Consider the following 14,586-nt stretch of genomic DNA (forward strand, 5'->3'; position numbering starts at 1 on the left):
ATGGAATTGATTTGCTATTACATCATTAATCTATGGTTTGCTCTCTCTCTCTCTCTCTCTCTCTCTCTCTCTCTCTCTTTCTCTCTCTCTCTCTCTCTCTCGCTCACTCGCTCGCCCTCTTGCTCGCTCACTCCTTGTGGATGTGGACGCAGAAGTGGAGCAGAGAGGTAGGTCCATTACTTTAATGCAGTTTAAGTGCATAATTCACCATCTGCCTGTTTCTGCGTTATCTGATACTAAAGGACTGATTGGGGATCAGTAGCCCATAATGGTTTACATTAGGAGTGAGGAAAAGAAACCCGATCTAGCATCAACAGTGTTTTCACTGAATTAACCCTCTATTTCACTCTGGTTCTCTACTCTCTGGCTAGTTTCATTCTTTCATTCTTTCCAGTCCCATGCCCTCTCAGTTCTCTTTTTCCATTCTCCATGCCCCCATGCCCATAATACATTTATCACATATTGCAGCAAACCTTGTTTTGAACAAACATTTCAGTGTAGCACGTCAAATCTGAGTGTGAAATTGATGCTTTCCATTGTAATTCCCAGCAAATGAACCTGGAATGAGGCCTGCCAATCGGAGAGAAGGAGTGTATGATTGGCAGCTAGTAGCATTTACCTAATAATGAGCTAATGTAGCACATGATCAGTAGTGCATGGTGAGCGGTAATCATATGTATTGGCGTGAAGTCTAAACCAGAGGTGGTTTGTATTAGTGCTTCAAAATGTGGCCTCCCTGTTTCTGTAATAGGAAGGATTAAAGTATGTCGACAAGAAAAAAAGACTGTTTTTAACATACTGAACCCATTTAGAGTAGAGAACACTAGATACACTACAAAGCTATTAGATTCTATTCTCATTATTGAGCTGATACCAACAGAAAAAGCACATCCAATCTGATTCTGTAACAGTTCCCATGCTGAGATTTCCTGCACTTTAATTTATGACTGTAAATTTAGCCTGAAATGTCACAGAGTTGCTTGTGGAGCAACACAGAGCAAAGTAACGTGATAATAACTGTGATAACATGTGGCCTAACGTTAACGTTAGAAAAAGTAGCTAGGTCATTTTTATACGAGGATTACAATTAAATTCTAGAATTAAAAGTAATTCCTTTTTTTCACACAGTCTAAATTTGTGCACATTTGCCCAGTACATGATCTTTCTTATTTGTTGTTAGCTGTGTAATTATTTCTGTAGTGTGTTTGCACAGTTTGAGCATGCCTGTAAATGACTTAAAAGAAGTGAATTGATTTTTCAAATATTTTTGCATGTAAACAGTCATTCAGAGAGGTTTGGTTTGAAATACTCAGTTCTAGAGAAACTCCCTAAGTCAGAATTGTTCACAGTGTTGGTGATAGGAACCAGACATTGTAAAAATGTAATGCCTTTAAAAACTACGTCACAGAAAGCTTTGTTGAAATGATTATAAATACACTGCCTGATGTCGGACACATTGCTTTACAACAATTTTGCGATAACCTTTTGACCTAAAACAAGCTTTGTAAAAGCCATGCAAGTGAATGGCTTCAAAGAAAAACAACAAATTTTAAAGTTTAGAAAAAGCTAAAGAAAAAAATACATGGGACGTGGCTTTCCTTTTTTTTAATGTTGCTTTTCTTTTTCATTTCTTTAAAAGCAAATGTGAAATATTTAGGTTTATCATTAGTTTAATTTTGAAATGTAAATGCTGTCCTGTGTTTTAATGTCATTTCCAAAACACAGAGTTTTAGTCCATAGTAAGATCCTTCTATTAGCCACACCCTTACATTTTAGAACAGGAAGTGAAACTGCATTCCTGTCCCTCATCACCACATAGTGAGCAATTGCATCTCATTGTTTTTGAAGTCAGTGTGTCCTAAAGTCTGAAAATCAGTGGGTCACTTCAAGAATTGTTACTTCCACAACACAGGTTTTCTTCAATTTAGTAAAGTTTTTGTGTTTTAATAATTTAAGAATATTATAATATTTGTTTGCTGTTCAAAGCTGAGTTTGCCAATCAGGTACTACCAGTTTTGAGTTCTGCTCAGAATTACCTGAAGTTATCTCTACCAGAACAGTCACTAGCGAAACATTTGGTAAAGTTTTAGTAGTGTTATGACTGTTTTACTGATGAAATGAATGTTCAATCATTATTACAGTAAAACATTGTAATATTATAATTAAACATGTTATTTACATAGTATAAGATCATTTAGAACAAAAGTATTTTAAGTTAAAATCAGTTAAAAGTCTAAAATGTTCTTTCAGCATATTGAACCAATTCTGTAGAATGATCCATAAATTCATGAAATTGTTACATTGTGGAACAGACTGCCTTAAGGCGTTTCAAACTACATCAGCACACAAAACAAATGTAATGTCTTTCCTGTTGACAGAATTGACCTTGACCTTTTTCACTTGTGGCACATTTCATCTTTCCATTTTGAAATAAAAAATGAGTTATATCTTCCTCTGATAGTTTATCAAAGGCCTGCATTAAGGTCTCTGCATTAAGACCCAACAGAGGAAAATAATTGAACAATAAAAGGAAGCATGCATTAATAGTGCAAGTGCAAATGCCAGCCTCACTTCCCCTGAGGATGGCCCTCACTCTGGGAACGGAATTGTGGGAATGGACAGTTGCCATGACATGCATTCCATACAATCACGTGACCATTTGGTTCTCTTTCGTCCTCTGTTTTTCTCAGAGTGTGTGTCTATGTGTGCACGGTTTCCCGGAATACAGCCATAAATCAAAGTCCAGGAGAAGTCAGTGTGGGAAATATGTCAGGCTCAAGCACACAAACTCCCAAACACACGCACAGAGGACATAAATTTATTAGAAATGAAATGCGGCAGAGATGCCGCCAAAACCCTCCCTCAGTTTGTTTACATAAATCAAGTGCTACTCTTGGCTAAACATACCGAGCTGACCCTTCTGGCCTTTACTAGCAAAATATCTCAGAGTTTCTTCTCAGGGATTAAGAAGTTACATGTTTCAGTAACACTTCACTGTAGGACAGTGTTACACAACACCTACATAATCATGTATGACTTCATGACGACTGATATAAGCCTACATTATACACATATAATGTACACATGTAATATATAAACACTTAAAATGCTACTGTCTGCCATAAATGTTGTTTTTTCATTTCAAGTTGACATGACACCTACACTTCATGTCCAAATGGCTGTAAAAACCTGCTCATACGGTGTTCCCTCTAAAATCAAAAGTATTATTAAGATGTTTGTCCCCTTTCACTGCATAACCAGTCCCTACTCTCCTTGGAAGCATTTACACTAATGTTGGAACATTGCTGGAAGGATTTACACTCAATGTTGGAACATTGCTGTAAGGATTTAATTGCATTTAGACACAAAAGCATTAGTAAGGTTGGGCACTGGATGATTGATTCTGGACTGTAAATGCCACTCTAACTCATCCCAAATGTATTGGATGGAGCTCTCTTGCTCCAGGCAACACAGTTCAGTTGCTCCCCAGCCCAATGCTGGGTGGCTTTATACCCTTCCAGCTGACATTTGGCATTGAGCATGGTAACGGGAGGCTCATGTGCGGCTGCTCCAGAGTGTCCCATTCTATGGCCAGTGCTTTTCTATTGAGATTATACATAATAATACCTGGATACATTTAAACATGTATATCATGTGATATTATTTTGACATTAGCTTGTCATGATGCTCTCTTGGGTGGAGTGGCAGCACGTTATGATAACTTTTGTAGTTGAGAGTAATAAAATGGTAAAGATGTGATGTATCTCACCAAATTGGCAATAATTGGAAAATTGAACACACCTGAGCAGTACAAAATGATGCTCTGTAGTATCCGGACAGACAGTCTGTCATTACAGTGTTGTGAAATTTGCATAAATGTCACGCTCACAAAACCACCACAAAACATGTCCATAATTATTTATTATTTGAGTGTCATAGTCACACAGATGAACTCTCTCTCTCTATATATAATTATATATATATAATTAAATTGGTTAAATTGGAGCTCTACTGTAAAGGGTAGAGCAAAAAGTTTGGCAAGTTTTTTGGCATTTTTTTCTCCCCACTTCTCATCAAAGCAATGTGTTTCTCATTCTTGATATTTATCATGATAGTTTGTATAGTTTGTAATACTTTATCTCTTTAAACCTTTTACTTTAATGTTTTCCTTATAAACAGTGAGAAAGTGGAGCAAAACAACCAATTGTCATGTAGCACAAGGTAAAAAAAAAAGAACCTCAGTGGCTGTCAAACCCCAATGGCCTCAATGGCTATTGTGGTAATAAGATAAAACTGCGAAAATCCTATATTTTGTAAAATGTTTTAATAATTAGCTTTTAATCATTTAGTCTGACTAGCCTTAATTATTGATTAAATCATTTAGATTTATTTAAGCATATCTACAAAAAGAAAACATTTTATTTATTATATTAATTTTATTAATTCAAAGCTGGGTCCCAGTATTTGTATGTTCTTGAAAATAACTCAAAGGGATTCATAAAAACATATAAATGGTAAAAAGGCTAAAGCCTTCACTATATATTTGTTATACAGTGGATTTTGAACATTTCATCATTGTAATGCTACAAAATATTATAATATGCCGTTATATATAAATTATATGACTTATATGAAATATGGTGCCTGGAATAAGTGTTTATAAATGTTTATGTAGTTTTATGTCAGTTTTGATGAAGTGCTTATGCAGGTCATATGTAGTCTTAAAAATCTGCCCTTCAGTAAAGAATGAGCAAATTCTTGTAGTATCTGTGGGCTGGCCTGGACCTCTATTGCCATCTAATTGGAGGTTAGGCACTTCATTTTTCAGAATAGCATTTTTTTAGCATTAATGGCCATTAGCGGTTATCCTCTTGTACCGTTAGACCAGATTAGCATAAAGCTTAAATGCTGATGCTGATCCTTGTCTTCACTTTTAATGCACCAGGAATAATAAGGTTAAATTTCCTCAGGGTTAAATCCACCCAGTGACACACAAACCCACACACAGTCGGGTCAAAATTTGCCCAAATGTTACAGAAGTCAGTCTGGTTGGCTCTCCCGAGGGAAACTAGCAGAGTCATGAGCTATATATAGAGGCGTTAGTCATCAGGTATGATTAAACTTCTAACTCATTCTCTCTTGGCCTTTACTTCCCATTGCTTTCTCTCTGATATTATTGGTAAAATAGCTTATAGTTCTGGGAAACTATGTTTATTTTTACGGTTTTATTTATTTTATATTTTTTTATTATTATTTTTAATTCATTTCTCAGTTAACTGAATCATCATCAATATCTTTTTATCATTCTGGAGACCTAAATCTAGATCTAAAATTTGTCGTTGTTGTTTTTTTTAAAAGGAACCCTAGTCAACATTTGACTTTGTTTCTTTCTTTTTATGTTTGCTTATAATGTCTGTGTGGTTTATTTCCATTTGTTCTTCCTCTCCTCATCTCTCTCAAATAAATGAGCTGCTTTAGTTGCTGTGCTTTTAAGATATATGTAAATAACCTGACTGTTCTGAATGACTGTCCTGTATTTTGCCTTCTGAAACTCCTGAAATGAACAGAGCTAAACTGCTGTATGCTGAATAGGAGGATATATGTAAATGTTTTTTCATAACATCACAATGACAATAGATTTAGAACTGATTTTGTCTGCAGCGGAGGTGAACATTACATTTTGAAACAAATTTTACATACATTACACATTTATCTATTTACATTACATTCCATGATATGGGCCCATCTAACTTCCTAAATCTGTGAAATTTACAAGACAAGTGCTATTGCATTATTTTATAAATGTATCTGCAAACTAATTTTGTATTTTTGAAAACATCAATTCCAGTCTTTTGACTGGTGAGTCTGAACATTGGACCAGTATTGTGCCTTATTTTCAGAGCTCTTTCTTTTCCCCTGTGTCTCGTTCCCAGTCTTCCTCTGTCCAGGCATCCTGAAAGGTGTGTACCAGAGCGAGCATCTGTTCGAATCGGACCACCAGTCGGGATCATGGTGCAAGGACCCACTGCAGTCCTCCAACAAGATCTACTACATGCCCTGGACCCCATACCGCACAGACACGCTGACTGAATACTCGTCTAAAGAGGACTTCATAGCGGGCCGTCCCACCACCACCTACAAGCTGCCCCACCGGGTGGATGGTACGGGTTTTGTGGTATATGATGGTGCACTGTTCTTTAACAAAGAACGAACTCGAAACATTGTTAAGTTCGACCTGCGAACACGCATCAAGAGTGGAGAGGCCATTATCGCCAACGCGAATTACCATGACACCTCCCCCTACCGCTGGGGAGGGAAGTCCGACATTGACCTGGCGGTGGACGAGAATGGTCTGTGGGTCATCTATGCCACAGAGCAGAACAATGGTCGAATTGTGGTCAGCCAACTAAACCCCTACACCCTCCGCATCGAAGGGTCATGGTACACCACATATGACAAGCGTTCAGCCTCCAACGCTTTCATGATCTGTGGTGTCCTCTATGTGGTCAAGAGTGTCTACGAAGATGACGACAACGAGGCATCTGGGAACAAAATTGATTACATGTACAGCACGGAGAAAAGCCGTGAGACGCACATCAACATCCCCTTCCCCAACTCCTACCAGTATATTGCAGCTGTGGACTACAATCCGCGAGACAACCTGCTGTACGTCTGGAACAACTACCATGTCGTCAAGTACTCGCTGGATTTTGGGAACAATGACATCAGGCTGGGCTTCGGTAAGTGTGTTCTGTAGACATGATTAACAGCTTTTCGCTGAACTTGTAAAATTAACTCAATATTTATTTTGATTCAGTTTTGTTTGTATAGTACAGTGGCCTGCAAGTACGTAGATTACATTGCAGGTCTTTAAAATAACCAAATATTCAATTAATACTTTAAATTAAACATTTTTTATTATGGCCACTGAACATAATTGAATTTGTCAGGACAAGGTAACACACACATACAGTGTCCCTGAGAGCCTTTAGTATTAGCTAGTAATAGCTTAAAAGTTAGCCTAGTTAGTTACTGTAGAGTTTACTGTAGTACCTAAAATTTGATAGTGAGTGCCAGCATCAGCAATTTAGTCTCATAAAATGCTGTGTTAAACAATTTAGTCAGCAAATAACCTGAAACATACAAACTACTCTCTGACCAACATGAACATTTTGTCACAGATACCAGGTTTATGGTGCTGAAAAAACTGATAACCGATAATAGTGGCAAATATCATTTTATATTTATATTTTTATTAAAACAGTGTTTTACTGACAGATATAATTATCATTTCTCTATTGTCACTCACAGCTTCAAATTATATACTGTAATATAAATTTTGCAGCATTCAGCATGTATAATGAATTCTTTGCCGCTCTTTTTCTGTTCATTTACTCTAAAGAAAAGGTTGTTTGTGTTGTTAATCTCATCCTGAGCATGCCGAAGGTGAGGTCTGGATACATCTTTCATATTTTGTCATTTTACCAGGATGTTTCTTTGTGTTTACATTGACCAGCATATCACATGTTGCTGTGCAGTTACACAGAATGTGACAATAGGTTAACTAGTGAGACAACAGTTGTGCCTTATTTATGAAAGATAGCAAATTTGAATCTCGGTTATGCTGCATCCAAAATGTCAGTAATTATCAGGGATGAAACCAGGGATGAAACCAGGGATGAAACCAGGGGTCTATGACAGCAGAAAACATTGGCCAACATAAATATTGGTCAGACTCAAACATAAACATTGTATCAATGTTTATTACATTATATCAAGTCCTCCCCTCTTCAGAAGGGGTGAAAAACCTCACAGTTTGTCCAGTCCGGTAAAGCAGTTGCAGAATCCAGGTCCAGACCCTTAATGGGCCAGCCAAGGTCAATGGTGGCAGGAAATGTTCGCCAAGAGCATGAGGAAGAAATACTGAGTGGAGCCAAGACTCCTTGAATATTATTAAATACTGTGGAAATATAAAGTAGATACTGTTCTAAATGGATTTGAAGTTATGAATATTAAAGTATACAATGAGGCAATAAGTTTTGGTTTTACATCAGTGGTCCACAGTACCCATAAAATGCCTACAGTACCCACAAAATGCCTGTGTCCCTATCAAAGAGTAACACCTGATCTGGTAAGATTTAAATTAATCGAATCAATGTGTAACTGACAGGAACAAAGGATTACAACATTCGTGGCAAAGACTGGTACCTAATATTTTGTGAATGTCTTTAATATAGCTTGGCCTCCTTTTTAAGGTAGAGCTCCAGCTCACCTTGGTTTGAAGCTCCAGAGGTGTGGGTGTGTGTGTCTTTGTAGCCTCTTGCTAATGACTGTACTAGTGTATTAACATCCTTAGGATCAAAGCTGCATGTGCATGCATGTGTGTGTGATTAGAGTGGGAGTGTTAGTTCGCTAAGCTAATGCAGATCAGAGCACGTCTAATAGCCATATCAAAGAGAATATTGATATAACCACACCAGCTATGTGCAGTTTGGGTTTTAATTAGATCAATCTGATCAGCGTTTCATTAATATTTAAAAGCTGCGCCCACAGTTCACCTGTAAAGCAATACAAAGACAACAACTCTTTGAAGCTTAGCATAGAAAGCAGCCTGCTAGATTCAGTTTTGGCTGCATTTGGACACTTTTGAAATGCTTCTGCACTAGTTTTTGCTCCCTGACAGTTACTGTATTGTATACTTACTGTATTGTACTGAGTAGCCAGTTTATAAGGTATGATATTTGATATTTTATCAGAAACGCCCATTATATTGGTGTATTTTGTGACGCAGAAGGTTTAGCAAGCTTTAAAGGAATGTTATCTATAATGACGGGAAAGTAATTCTCCAACGTATGTAAAAATAAGCCTAACTGGCCTTTTAGACAGCCATCTCACACCTCCAGACTGAGGACCACTGAGCTTTGGGGTTGCACAATAAAGATTTAGAGCACATAACATTGATGGTGTTTACTGCAATTACCTTCTTGAAAAACACACTGCTGTTCCTTCTGAGTCGAGGCTGGGGTGTGGTTGGAGCATATCCCACCAGTCATCGCACCAAGGTCAATTTAGCATGTCCAGCAGGCCTGACTGCATGTCTGTGGACTGTGGGAGGAAACCCACGAGACACAGGAAGAACATACAAACTCCACACAGATAGGATCCTGATCGACCGGCCGGAAATCGAACCCAGGGCCTTCTTGCTGTGAAGTGACAGTTCCCCCCCTTCTTGAAAAGCAGCTTATATAAAATTTTAATATATTTGAACACTTGGTATACAAACTAGGGGAATTGCATTTTTGAGCCAGTTGACATTTATAGAATATACAATGATATTGAACAAATTTGAACAGTACCCAGTCCTAGATGTGCAAAATATAGATTGAGAAGCTGCTGTATGCCAGGAAGTGAGACTGCATAGCTTTTCCATAGCGTGAAGTAGAACTGTGAGGAATCAGTTGTCTCTGAGGTCACACGAATGAGAAGGATGAGAGAATTAAACGTAAAGCAGGAACAAAAAGAATCTGAGAGGATTGATAAAGATTAAATTTACCCTGCAAAGTGAGTCTCTCTCTACCTTTCTCTCTTTCCCACACTCTCTGTCCTCTCTCCCTCACTGTCTTACTCTCTCTCTCTTGCCTCTTCACTTTCTCTCCCTTTTTCTCCCTTTTTGTCCCCCGAAAGCTGCATTCGAAATGGTTCACTTGTTATCTCATTCAAGATTCACTGTATTTGTGTTTGCTACGTAGTGAACCGATCAATGAGCATGAACGGTGCAACCAAAAGGCTTTCAAACACTATAGAAGCACAGTTTGAAGCTTTATACAAAAAACATGACAAAAAAAAACTAAATGCAAACCCTATGAACAAAATACCAGCTGTACTTAAGATGTGTAATTGATTAACATGGAGTCGTGTGCAGGAGCCGTCAACAAAGCATTTTAATGGTTGACTTTCCAACGTTTTATTTGTCACAAATTGACCAGCATGCTACACAGCAGTTTGTCATGGCTAACAAGTTTCCTGTAATAAAAGTGTTTCCTATGTCTGTTTAGCTACTTACACAGAAAAGAGCCAAGCTCTCTGCTAAGGTGGATAACAGATAAACTGCTCGCCATTTCGTTAAAGGCACAGGGCCGGTTGACAGGCCCAAATTTTTACTACAGACTTCTGTAACCTAAGAATAACTCAGCTATTTTGCATTGCAGTCTCTGTAGTTACTGAATAATAAGGCTTCGTATGTCATAGGCCTAGCTTTTGAAGGGAGCTGCTGGTACCTAAAATATAAGCATGCAGCCCTGAAGATGGACATTTTGTTGGAGAGCTGTTTGTACTCAGGATTTCTCTCAATTATGAGATACATGAGTTTATATTTACCTTAGTTGCTAAGATTGTGTATATAGATTATGCATATCTACATATATAGTATGTTTGCAATAGTATATATTTGTAATAGTGAAAATTACTGAGGCTGAACCATCAAAGACAGACATTCAGGTTGTGATTACCTGCTATGCTTCACGGATGCAGTGATTTTGATGATCGGAGGAAGTAAAGCTTGAAGAACTCTAACATCAGAATTACTAATGTAAGTTTTCTCCATTATTTTTATTAGGAGAATTGGCATTTGTATAGAAAACTTGTATGCTGTGTGTGTTCCTGCTCTAAGGAGATGTGTCTGTGTCGTCTCACTCCAGACTTTTACAACATCTTCTATTACTACTTTATTAAGCCAGCTGCATTGAGGTATACATTGAAGTTTATAGTGTTCATCGCATGTACGCTAAAATATACAGCGAATGCACTGGGTCTCTGATAGTCGACTACATACTCTCTTTCTCTCTCACACATACTTTGGCTCTTCTGTCTTCTTTATATGTATATTTGTTTCTCACTCTTTCTCCTTCCCTCACTCTCCTGTCTCCCCACACTTTCTCTTGGTCCCATTCTCTCTCCTTTCTCTCGCTTCTCTTTTTATGCTTCCTTCTCTCTCACTCTGTCTTACTCATTCTCGCATTCTCTCTTTATTACTTCTTTCTTTCTCTACTTCTTTCTCTCTTTCTATTTTCTCGCTACTCTCTCTCCCTCTGTTTCTCTTTTTAATTCTCTTCTTAGTTTTAATTCTCTCCTTCTCTTTGTATTTTCTTGCTCTCTATCTGTCTTTGTTGTTCATTTTCTCTATTATTTTTTCCTCTGTATCTCTTCATTTTTCTCTTCTTTCTCTCTGTCTCTCTCATTTGCTCTTGCTTTCTCTTTCTTTCTCTATATATCTTTCTCCTTCTCTCCCCTCTCTCTTTGTTCTCTCTCTCGTCTCACTTGCTCTTGCTTTCCTAATTATTTATTTATTTCTCTTTTCTCTGTCTGTTGCTCAGGCATTCTCTCTCTTCCCTCTTGCACACATGCGCTTACGAAGATACATTAAAAAGCTTCACTTAAAAGAGTGATTGGAATTAAATTTGTTCCGCTCTGCTGAGCGTGTACACACTTAGAAAAATGAACACACACACACACACACACACTTTCCTCCATTTAAAGACACTTTTACATAAGTCTGACTTAAAGAAGTGATAGAAATTTAATCTGCTTTGCACATGCACTCAACACATTCTCTCTCTCACTGTCTCTCTCCCTCTCTTTCGCACCAACACACTCACTTTTAAAGCCTTTCTAGTCGGTCTGATAGTAACGTAATATGCTGAGATAGGCACAGAGGGTGGGTTAAGTGGAATAGCCTATGTGCTCCGTTAGAAGAGAGTGCAGTTCTATTCTGTTCTTTATTAAATGAGTGAATGTCTTACACTGTGTTAGAATCTTCACTACAGCCAATTACAATACACAGCACACAGGGAAAACTTTATTTAGACTGATCTGCACGAACAAGGATGCACCTGGCACTGTTAGTGGAGAGTCTCACACACAGATCAATCAGTAATGTAGCCATGAGTGCATACACTCATATATATACACACTCATATTCAAGCCCAGTGCTAAAAAAGTTGGAAAAGTTCTAATGGAAACAGAAAGCAGTGATCATTAAATTCTGTATGTTCTGTTCAATTGAAAACAAACACATTATTTGATGTTCTACCTTAACTGTCCTTTGTAAATATATACTCAATCCAGACAAACAGAATTTATTGCCACTCTTCAGTTTTACAAATCTACAGCTGCCCAGCCTTACAGGGCCTTTGTTGTAATTTGTTTCACTTCATAATGCACCACACATTTCCAGTACGAGACAGGCAGGCCATTGTAGCGTCTTGTCATGTTGCATGTCATCCTTGAAAAAGAGGGCATCTAAAAAGCAGAATAAGTTGCTCCAAAATGTGTATATATCTTTAGTGTTAATGGTCCTTTCACAGATGTGCAAGTTACCCCTGCCATGGGCACTAATGAACACACCATGACAGACCCTGGCTTTTGAACTTTGCGCTGGTAACAGTCTGGATGGTCCTATACTTTTTTGGCTCAGAGAAAACAAGATCCATTATTTCCATGAACTGATATTTGCAAATTACAAGTTACAAGCATGAATTTCAGAATAAGCTTATATTTATATGTATATATAAATATAGAGATCAGAGGAGAATGGGCAGACTGGTTCGAGATGATAGAAAGGCAACAGTAACTCAAATAACCAATTATTACAAGCAAGGAATGGAGAATACCATCTCTGAACGCACAACATGTCGAACCTTGAAGAAGATGGACTACAGCAGCAGATGATCACACTGGGTGCCACTCCTGTCAGCTAAGAACAGGAAACTAGGACTACAATTCGCACGGGCTCACTGAAATTGGAAAATAGAAGATTGGAAAAATGTTGCCTGGTCTGACGAGTCTCAATTTCAGCTACGACATTCAGATGGTAGGGTTAGAATTTGGCATAAACAACATGAAAGCATGGATCCATCCTGCGTTGTATCAGCGGTTCAGGCTGCTGGTGGTGGTGTAGTGGTGTGGGGGATATTTTCTTGGCACACATTGTTTAAATGCCGCAGCCTACCTGAGTATTGTTGCTCCAGTGGCCTCCACAGTCACCAGATCTCAATCCAATAGAGCACCTGTGGGATGTGGTGGAATGGGAGATTTGCATCATAGATGTGCAGCCGACAAATCTGCAGCAACTGCATGACGCTATCATGTCAATATGGACCAAAATCTCTGAGGAGTGTTTCCAGCACCTTGTTCAAAGTATGCAATGAAGAATTAAGGCAGTTCTGAAGGCAAAAGAGGGTCCAACCTTTTACTAGCAAGATGTACCTAATAAAGTGGCCGATGAGTGTGTGTGTGTGTGTGTGTGCGTGTGTGTGCGTGTGTGTGTGTGTGTGTGTGTGTGTGTGTGTGTGTGTGTGTGTGTATATATATATATATATATATATATATATATATATAATAGATGAGCAATGAACATAAAATAAAACAGTAAATGTATTGTTTTCAAACTACTTTTTTTAAAATACAGGTCAGTATGGATTTAAAAATCACTGCTTTCTGTAAAACTTATATTTACTGTATTTTAAGACTGCTTTTGTTCATTTACATAGACTGTGACACAACTGTGGTTATCTTTATTTTACAGTCCTTTATGTATATTTTAATGATTTTAACACTGTTATTGCTATGGTCAGATTAGCTAGTTGAACTAGTGAAACTGTTAAATTACAATAAAGGTGGTATAACTGTACAGATCTTTCCCACCATACCTTAACATACCTTAACCAGAAATGAACAGTTTACATTGTAACTAAGAAGCAATGTAAACTTATACCCACCACAACATGATTCTTAGCATCGGTATTTAACATTATAACACTAAAACACACAACTCATTTATAATTATCTCTACGGAGCCCTGCTGGCGAAATCCTTTGTAAATAAAAATAATGTATGGTCACAACTTAGTAAGGTGTGGGAATCAGATCATTGGTTACTAAGTTGTGGTCATGGATTAGGATATTGTTCTCATGCTTTACTAAGTTGTGGCCAAACATTAGTTTTATTTATACAGGATATCACCAGCGGGGCTCCGTAAATCTCAAATAGATTTGTTTATTATTTCATACACTGAATGACTTCCTGTTATCTATAAAAATAAACAAAAGCACAACATTCTCTGGAGGCCTAGAAGGCTTATAAGGTTAGCCATTGCCAACAGTAGCAGTAGACATCTTAATGGTCTCAGATAGCTAAAACCAGTCATTTTAGTTATTTTCTATTAAATACAGACATGATTCTTCTTGTGTTTAGACTCTGCAAAATTTTAGTAATACTCTAGCTCAAGCTATTTCTCCCATTGTTTTTTTTGGGGGGGGGCTGAACTGAAGGCCTTACACATCAGATTAACCACTAGCGTGATTAGGAGTGGGAGTAGAGTCTTCCAGTTGCACTTTGATTTTCAATCAATGGGACCAATATCACAAAAACAGTACAATGCAGTGGCCTATTAGTTGTAAAGTTAGTTGCCAGTTGTTTGAGTTACCAGGACATACAAACATATTGTATCGTTTGTATGAGTGCGCTTACAACTGAAATGTGACCATTTATTAGCATTTACTACCATATTTGGCTGATTTGAATTCAGAT

The 14,586-nt window shown here is 37.7% G+C and overlaps 1 protein-coding gene across 8 annotated transcripts in view; it reads left to right on the top strand.

Annotated features, from left to right (window-relative positions):
* adgrl3.1 (adhesion G protein-coupled receptor L3.1) overlaps positions 1 to 14,586 on the top strand; it is a 200,303-nt gene that overhangs the window by 81,837 nt on the left and 103,880 nt on the right. For 5 of the 8 annotated variants that reach the window (XM_037532789.1, XM_037532791.1, XM_037532792.1 and 2 more), the window contains exons 5-6: positions 141 to 167; positions 5,934 to 6,740. In XM_037532789.1, the coding sequence (XP_037388686.1) occupies positions 141 to 167; positions 5,934 to 6,740 (834 nt within the window). The remainder of the gene's footprint in view (positions 1 to 140; positions 168 to 5,933; positions 6,741 to 14,586) is intronic. The other 3 variants (XM_017715034.2, XM_017715036.2, XM_017715038.2) reach the window with 1 other exon arrangement.

Source organism: Pygocentrus nattereri, chromosome 22 (genome assembly GCF_015220715.1).
Source record: "Pygocentrus nattereri isolate fPygNat1 chromosome 22, fPygNat1.pri, whole genome shotgun sequence".
NCBI lineage: Eukaryota > Metazoa > Chordata > Actinopteri > Characiformes > Serrasalmidae > Pygocentrus > Pygocentrus nattereri.